The sequence below is a fragment of the Hordeum vulgare genome, chromosome 3H, assembly GCF_904849725.1.
Source record: "Hordeum vulgare subsp. vulgare chromosome 3H, MorexV3_pseudomolecules_assembly, whole genome shotgun sequence".
NCBI lineage: Eukaryota > Viridiplantae > Streptophyta > Magnoliopsida > Poales > Poaceae > Hordeum > Hordeum vulgare.
Genome location: NC_058520.1, coordinates 459,159,728 through 459,168,961, shown reverse-complemented (window position 1 = coordinate 459,168,961; position 9,234 = coordinate 459,159,728). Strand labels below are relative to the sequence as shown.

Genomic DNA, 9,234 nt, shown 5'->3' with positions numbered 1-9,234 from the left:
ACCAAGAAAATTCCTAACTTTCTTAACCGATTCAGGTTGAGTCCAATCAAGGATGGCTTGAACTCTCTCGGGATTGACAGCAATACCCTTACGAGAGATTACGTGGCCTAGATAGGTCACTTCTGGTAACCAAAATTCACATTTTGAAAACTTGGCATAAAGGCGGTGCCACTACAATAAATATGCTCATACATGATGTTTTCTAAGACGCCGTTGATGAATTCGTCATAAACCTGTGATGATTTCATCCGAGATCGTGGTAAACCATTTGAGGGGATCAAATCTACATATAAATTACGACGATGTGAGTCAAAAACGTCGTAACTTCATAAGATGAGATCGTCATAACTTTTACGACGATTGCAAAAATGTCGTAACATGTTCTAACTATGTTGACATGTCACTCGTGGGTCCATTCTATCCCACCTGATCCTAGTTTATGAAGCAACCTACTATTCTGTCATTCCGAAAATTCTCGAAAAATTCTCATAAATACTTTGGACCATATATTTCTCAAATATGTGAAAACCCTCCCTTCCATAGTTCAAAAATAATTCAAAAATATTCATTTTCCTATTCTGTTCAGAATAGCACTTTGTGAAGGAAGTGATATTTCTATTTCTTTGATTACCCTCATATTGTTTGGGCACTCTTTCCTATCCAAGTCATTGCCTCATGAAAACTTTCGTAAGGATTTGCCTAGTAAATCTTTCTCAGCAAATTTCCGAAGTTTGTGTTCAGCTAACAACTTTGTGAAGGAAGTACTAGATAGGAATATCCTCATGAGTTGAATTTTTTTCACATCATCTATGTGCCCAAAACATAGCTCTCCATAAAATTTTAGCCACATCTAACAATTCATGTGAGCTCATCATCCAATCTTTGTTTTTGGTAATATTTTCATTTTGTGAAGCAACTATGTTTTATATTGCTTTATAGTTGATTAAAATTTACCACGGGATGGCACTAACCATATAACCTCACTCCACCAAATTTTAGCTCATTTAATTCAGCCAGTTTCTCTCAATATTTTTCCCAATATTCTGTTCAGTACAGAGAATTGTGAAGGAAGTACAATTTTTGTTTATCCAAATTTTATGAAATTTTTACAGTACCTTAATGTGCCCAAATTATCATCCTCCTCCAAATTTAAGCTCAATCCAATCATCTATGTGAGCCCAGTTTCAATTACCATTTTCTGTCCAGATTGGCACATTGTGAAGGAAGTGTCACTTTGGCATGTCCAAATGGTATAATTTTTATACAGTGCCTTCACATGCCCAAATTAACATCATAAACCAAATTGCAGCTCAATCCATTCATTCATTTGATCCTAGCTTCAACATCCATATTTCTGCACAATGTGTTACTTTGCAAAGCAAGTGCCACCTAGAAATTCATCCATTTGAGATAAAAAATTTCCAAGAGAGTCTCCTTAGTAGATGATCACCCTCAGCCAAAATTTAGGCCCATTGTCTATGTGAATTACCCGCACCGCTAATCAAACACTTGGCTGCTAATTCATGTTTGTGCTTAGTTCAGACTCCTCGTGAGATTCTTCTATTGTATTATTATTGCTAACACCTATCGAGGGATTGTACAACCCACCAGACATGCCTATTCCACCTAGAACGCGTGGCAATGCAACGGTCAGGCGGTGACCATGCGACTCGCATGCAAGTTCACGCGCTCTGGAGTTGGGGCCCTCGACCACCATCCAAACCTCGATGTCAAGGCACCACACCATGTATTTATGATTAAATATATACTTATATACCTATAAATGATTTTTGGGAAAAATAAAGAGCAAACTATAATGCAGCTGCAGTTCAAATTTAACCCGCTTCCAAGTGAATCGACATAAATTTGTCTTTTTCTCCAGAGGTGGATAAATCTTTTAACACCCAACCATTTTTTCAATTGTAAATTAAATATGGATTGGTATTTTATAAAAATAATTTGATCAAATTTTGAAACAAATATATGGTAGATCCTTCACAAAAAAACTCATTTTTGTCACTTGAAAAATGGAAAATGAATTTTTCATACAAGGAAAATGAAAACTTCCTTAATCAACATTGTTTGCCATTCCAATATGCACCCTTGTGCATAATATTATATCATTTCAACAAACTATGTCATGAATGTGGCCATAAGATTGAGCATTTGACTTGAAAGCCATGAATCTTCACACATGATAGCCCATTTCTAAGAACACTTATTTAAAATAAATGTCGTCTTACTAGTTTATTATTTTTCCTGGTAACTTTGTCACATATAATGACACAATGCAATGGTTTTTCATTTTTTTGAATTTTTTTAAATTTTTCATGGTGTAATGACATAATGTAGCTGTAGTTCAAATTTGACCTGCTTTTAGGTGATTCAATGAAAATTTGTCTTTTTCACGAGAGGTCGATAAAAGACTTTAACACCCAACCATTTGGTCAATTGTACATTAAATATGTCCTAGTATGTTAGAAAAATGATTTGGTCCAATTTTGCTACAAATATATGGTAGGTCATTCAAAAAAAACTCATTTTGGGCACTTGAAAAATGAAAAATGAATTTTTCATACAAGAAAAATGAAAACTTCCTTAAGCAACATTGTTTGCCATTCCAATATGCACCCTTGTGCACAATATTAGATCTTTTGATGACCGCCTATTCATCCCAAATGAAAAGGAAAATCTCAGGATGACCGGAAAGGTGATGGAAATGGGACCATGTTAAAATGGACTTTGTCACTGGTTTTCCCAAATCTCAGAGAGGTAATGATGCCGGATATTATCCAACATGCCGAATATCAAGTCCACATTATTCAAAAAAATCTGAAGGCTGTTCAGAACAATTTGAATTTGAGATTTAAAAATAAAACAAAGCGGGAATAATTATGGAATGCGAAGATTAAGATATCGGGGGTGATATGAAAATTCCCTAATATATTATAATTATAAATCGAACATTTTAAAATTAGTTAAAATTCTATATATTTAAAACAGAAATAATAAAAGAAATAATAATAATGATAACTAATAAAAGAATAATAGAAAAAAAAAAGTATTTAAAAAAAAGAAAAAGAAAAAGACCCCCCTGGCCCAACTAGGCCAAGTGGCCCAGCTGGCCATCAACCGCCCCGGCCCATAACCACCCTCGGGTATAAAGCCCTCCACGGGGCTAACCCTAGCCGACCCATTCACCCTCCCCACTCCCCTGGCCGCCGCCACCCATCCCACACAACGCACCCGCTCGCCCCACCTACCCCTCGGCCTCTCCCTCCCCAGATCGACCGACCCCCCCTCGTTCCGTCTCTCCCACCGACACCCAGCCCCACGCGCTCCCTCCTCTCGCCTCCCTCCGATCCGTGGTGGACTTCCCGGGCTTCGAGGCGCACCTGATGGACTTCCCGGACGCGGCGGAGATGCACCCGCACGCGGACGCGGGCGAGCGGCTGCACGACGCGGAGATCCGGTTCCGCGGCGAGATGCAGGGCCCTGAGAGCGTCGCCTTCGACCCGTGCGGCCGCGTGCCGTACACGGGCGTTGCCGACGGCAGGGTCCTCGTCTGGGACGGCGTCCGGAAACAAGGGGAGGGCGATCGGCGTCGGGATGCTGAGGCGGCGGCTGACCTCCCTTCTTCTCCGATCCCCGTGCTCCTCCTCCGTTGCTTCGCCCTACCACCAGCAGCAGCACCGCCTCCTCCACCCCACCCACGCCGAGGTATCCCCGCTGTTCCCCTTTATCTCCCTTCCACGCATTTCGTCGAACGCCTCGCGCGCACGCACAACATGGGCCGGATCGAATCTGGCGTGCTCGCCTTTCTCGCCCCGTTGGTGTCAATGCGTTCCTGCCATTTGTAGATGCTCACCCGCCTGAGATGATGTTTTATCTGATGCAGTGACAACTCTGGCTTCAGCAGAGCAGCACAACTGCCTGCAGCTCAAGATGAAGTATGTTGAGTTCATTGTTAGCACTCCTAGAATTCTTGATGCTGTGTTGGCGACGAACGAATATAAGCATCTGGAGGCAAGTTGTCCTATGGGGCAGAAAGGGTTGAAGGGTAAAACTGAAAACTTATGCCCACTATACATATGTTATGAGCAACTTACTGCTCGAGTTTGCACTCCAGTTTGATTCTGTAGAGACTTGTGCTTTTCCAGTGATTCATATGTGTTCCCAGCATGGTAGAGACTTGTGCTTTTCCAGTGATGTTAAGAGTAGGATGATTCAGAATGTGCAGACATGACTTGCTCAGCCGCAGCCACACAATCCTAGTGTTTGTTTTCCAGAGTGTGCAGTATTGTTCTATGCTTTGAATTCTGCTGAAGTTGAACGCACTCTTTGTCACCTACAAATTTTGGAATGGCATCAGGAAAATAAATACCATCTGATTGTGTTAGACTTGTGCAGTTGTATGCGTCCCACAGCATCCTGAGGGAATCTAGACATAGCCGATGGTGTAAATTTTCTTGTGCCATAGCGCATCGACTCTTGACCTGCATCGACTCTTGTGTCATAGCCGATGGACAGTATAGGCTAGGAGTAATCAGTAATTCATCTATAACGTGCATCGATCTATGGTTTTGAGGAAGTGAGGACAGAGAGGAGAAGGAAGGAGATGTACCTTCTCCTTGACCTGCAGTGCCCGACTAGGTGGCCATGCAGCAGGGAGACTTGGGCGACAGCGATGGTGTGGTGATGGTGATGGCGCTTCCCATCACTGTTGCGCTAAACTATGGTGATGAGATGATGTTTCATATCCTGAGCAAAAAAAACGTATTTTCTTCTAGATAATTGCCAGACATTAGCTTTTATTCGTCTTTTGTGTTTCCCTATCTCCATAGTTAGTGGTGAGTACTTGTGTTGTCCATGCATGCTTATGCTTGTGAGGGTCAAGTTATGAGGAATAAACTGCAACAATATGATGGAGCTAAGCTCCTCTAATTCTTAGTATTTAAGTATGCGATGACACCTCACCCTCACCATGTGATTTTCTATGCTGCCAACATACTGAAGGAAGTCCTGCTCGTTTCTATCGATCGTAATCTGATATGATTTGATCTGTTGAACTATTGTGTTGGTCGTCAATTTCAGTTGGATCCAGTGATAAAACTAAAATTTTATGTGACAAGAACCCAGACATGCATGCATGCACCAATTTTCTTTTTTATGTCTGAAATGATTTTCTTTACTGGTTTTATGCACGTTCTACACCTTCATGTATGGCTCAGGTTAGCAGAAATATGTTGCTTTGTTGATTTTTTTGTATGATGTGATGTTCGGTCACTTGCAAAAATAAAACATTTATTCAAGTCAGCAAAAATATCTTTGCTCACTCACTTAATGTAAGTTATGGTTTGTATATGTCATATGTCATATGTGTATAGGTTTAGGTTTATCTTACTTGTGTTGTGGCTGCTTATGCTCTGCACATCCTCTTTATCAAATCATATAGTATTTGAGCTAATAGCATGACATCCTACCTCGGAAAGGTGGGGGGTTAACCGTTTGGAAAAAAAAGAAAAAAACTGTATCATGTGTGCAGAAAAAAGAAAAAAAAGAAAAAAATTGTATCATTTTTTTTTCTGTTGCACTAATGTGGTTTGGGATTAAGGTCAATGGTTTGGGGTATGTGATCTTGGTGAAAATATATTAGGTGCACACAGTAGTTTGATCTTTGATTATCAATGTGCAGCGCTTAATTAAGTCATGTATGATCCTTTTCATAGTTTTGTTTTTCTGGAAAGATCCTGTTGTCCTGTATGTCATCTGTCATATGTGTATATGTGTAGGTTTATCTTACTTCTGTTGTGGCTGCTTATGCTCTGCACATCCTCTTAATCAAATCATATAGTATTTGAGCTAATAGCATGACATCCTACCTCGGAAAGGTGGGGGGTTGACCGGTTCGAAAAAAAAAGAAAAAACTGTATCATGTGTGCAGAAAAAAGTAGCATCACATCCTACCTCGGAAAGGTGGGGGGTTGACCGGTTGGAAAAAAAAAGAAAAAACTGTATCATTTTTATTTCTGTTGCACTAATGTGGTTTGGGATTAAGGTCAATATTTTGGGGTATGTGATCTTGGTGAAAATATATTAGGTGCACACAGTAGTTTGATATTTGATTATCAATGTGCAGCGCTCAATTAAGTCTTGTATGATCCTTTTCACAGTTTTCTTTTTTTTTGGAAAGATCCTGTTGTCTTTTCATGACTTACATTTGAGCCTATGAAATATGCTAAAGTTGTCTATATTTCCTCCTCAAAACCATGGTGTAGGTTAAATTGACCTTGTTAATGTGCTATTTCATTGTCAGTTGCTTACAATGTAAAATTCATTTCCCATATATGCAATCTTTTCTTTGCTTCCTCGGACTTTAGTAATTTGGATGGGAAGACATCTCCTTGATCTGGATAAAACATGGATTATATGTATTTTGTATATTTATTTGATGTTTAGTTTTTCCCGTCTAATGATGATTTCTAATCTCGTGCAGGTTTTTGATCTGAGTCACTCATGTCTTTTGAAGTCAGCGAGGGATCCCCTTATTTCCTCTCTTGCTACTTCTGGTTCATATATTGCATAAAATTCGGAGATTTCACTTGATACAAGTGGAACATCTGGAGTTTTGTGCGAATATTTCCTATCATGTGAATGAGTGGTAGTTGGATTAATTGGCAAACTCAAACTTCTCTCATCTGAGTTCAGAAACATTTGTCGCTTCAAGATTTCCGCCATGGATTGCTTGTTTTTGTGCCTTGTTTCTATTCTTGATCTGTATCTTATAGCTCTTAAAAATATGGTTGTTTCTTCTACAGGACCTCTAGGCCTAAGAAAGTTGAAGTGCGAAGTCTTGAAGCCAATTGTGTGAAGCTCTACTTATCTAAGAATGCATATTATATATTGTAATAATAGGCATATCTGCTTTGTAACAGATTGGAAAAATTGTAATATTCTACCTTCGTGTTAATTTGATTAATTTCACATGTTCTTTCTGCTCTATTTGAAATATTCATATCGTACGCGATATGAAAATGTGTGAAATGAAAACCTGACCAGAACTTACATATGGGACAAATTATGAGAAAAACATGAAAAGTGGGACCTACAGACAAAACTAAAATTCAAAAGGCCAAAACTGCTCAAATTATAATGATACAAAAAAATTCGAAAAAAAAACAAAGTGGCTGTAAATAGGCTAAGGCCCAAAAATAAGCCCAATAAGAAAAAGGCCAAAAAAATAAAATTAGCCCAAAAAGAAGCCCAAAGAAATAAAATCAGCCCATGTGATCAATTGAAATGGGTTGGGCTGATTTCAACCATGACGTTTGATTTTGTCGTAATTTTGCCACGTAGGACAGCCACGTAGGACTGGGTTTGATTGCCAACGACGATTTAGGATCGTCGTAAAGGTTACGACGATCCAGGAATCGTCATAAAAGTTACGGCGATTTTGATCAAAACGTCGCTGCTGTTCATTTGTGACGCTTCGTTTTCGACGCTTGGTTTTTCGTCGTGAGATCGTCGTAAATTAAAAACCGTGATGATGTAGCGACAAAAAAATAGCGTCGTGTATTAGCATATTCCTTGTAGTGTGCTCTTGAAGTTTCATCAATACCAGCCTTAGATGCTCGGCATGTTCTTGTTCGTTCTTCGAGTAGATGAGAATATCATCGAGGTATACTATGATGAATTTATCCAAATACTCCATGAAGATTGAATTCATCAAGCGAGAGAAGCTGGCTGGGGCATTGGTTAAAGCGAAGGACATGACGGTCTACTCGTATTGGCCATAACGAGTGACAAAAGCCGTTTTTGGAATGTCCCCGTTCTTGATCTTGATTTGATGGTAACCCAACCTCAAATCCATTTTGGAGAAGATTGAGGATCCAGCAAGCTGATCATACAGGTCGTTGATCCTGGGGAGCGGATACTTGTTCTTTATGGTGACCAGGTTAACTAGTCGATAATCTACAACCATCCGATCCGTTTTGTCTTTCTTCTTGACAAAGAGGACGGCGAAGCCCAAGGAGAAGAGCTAGGACGAATGAAACCTTTATTCAAGGCCTCATCTAGTTGCTTCTTAAGTTCGGCTAGCTCCAGGGGTGCCATCTTATAAGGTCTTCTAGCTATTGGAACAGTTCCCGGAACAAGGTCTATCACAAACTCTACATCCCTGTCAGGTGGAATTCCTGGCACTTCTTCTGGAAAAACATCCGAAAAGTCACGGACTACCAGAATGTCTTCAAGTTCTGGAAGAGGGTTGGCATTGAGGGAATAGAGTTGGCATTTGGCAACTCGAGTAGAGACATTGACTATCTCACCCGAGGGATGGGTAAGCTCAACATTTCTAAATGAGTATCAATCTTGGCATAATGAGTTGACATCCAGTCCATACCCAAGATGATATTGATATCCGAAGATTTCAGGGCTATCAAAGATGCTAGAAAACCTAGCGTGTCTACTAGAATTTCATAGTCATAGGTTATCCTGGAGGTTTGCCACTTACTACCAGGGGTTTGGACAACCAAAGGAATTGGCATATCACAAAAGGACATGTTATGCAACTGTGCATAACTTTCTGAAATGAAGGAATGATATGGCCGAGTGTCAAAAAGAACAGATGCTAGGTGATAATTGACAAGGAGCGTACCCAATATGACGTCGAGATCCTGTGCAGCTTCTTCTGCTGAAACATAGTTCACGCGGCCACGTGCAGGAGTTGGCTTCACATAGTAAGCTTTGCTCGACTTGCCTTGCCCAACGGACTTTCCAGGTTGCTTGGCACCCATATTCTGATGACACTCTCGTGAGTAGTGCCCTGGTTCTCTGCACTTGTAACAGATCACCTGATTAGCACATGGTGCAGCATTGCTAGCTGGACCACCATAGGTTTTTGCTGGAGGATTGGTCTGATTCGCCTCAGGCGCCACATAGGTTGGCCTCGGGGTATATCTTGGCGGCAGAGAACTATTTGGAACCCACATCCTACGTTTTGGGAACGCGGAACCAGATGACGAGCCAGAGTCATGGGGGTGCTTCTTCGTGGCTTCATAGTCGGTATGACCAGTCTCGGCACTGATCGCCTTGTTAACAAGAGCTTGAAAGCTTGTACACTCGTGGAGACGCAGGTCACGACGAAGTTCAGGGCTCAGACCCTTACGGAATCTTGCTTGCTTCTTGGCATCAGTTCACACCTCTTCAGTTGCATAGCGGGCGAGGTTACCGAACTCG

At 40.7% G+C, this 9,234-nt stretch overlaps 1 protein-coding gene and 1 non-coding gene across 2 annotated transcripts; both read left to right on the top strand.

The window, feature by feature from the left end:
- The first annotated feature begins 3,236 nt into the window (after positions 1-3,236).
- On the top strand, positions 3,237-6,991 carry LOC123444251. The gene is made up of 3 exons (XM_045120915.1): positions 3,237-3,720; positions 3,899-4,060; positions 6,497-6,991. The coding sequence occupies exons 1-3, from the start codon at positions 3,399-3,401 to the stop codon at positions 6,502-6,504; spliced, it is 492 nt and encodes a 163-aa protein (XP_044976850.1). The 5' UTR covers positions 3,237-3,398; the 3' UTR covers positions 6,505-6,991.
- On the top strand, positions 4,890-4,971 carry LOC123445789. Its single transcript, XR_006631162.1, has one exon. It is a non-coding gene; the product is annotated as a small nucleolar RNA Z199 (small nucleolar RNA).
- Positions 6,992-9,234: the final 2,243 nt, after the last annotated feature.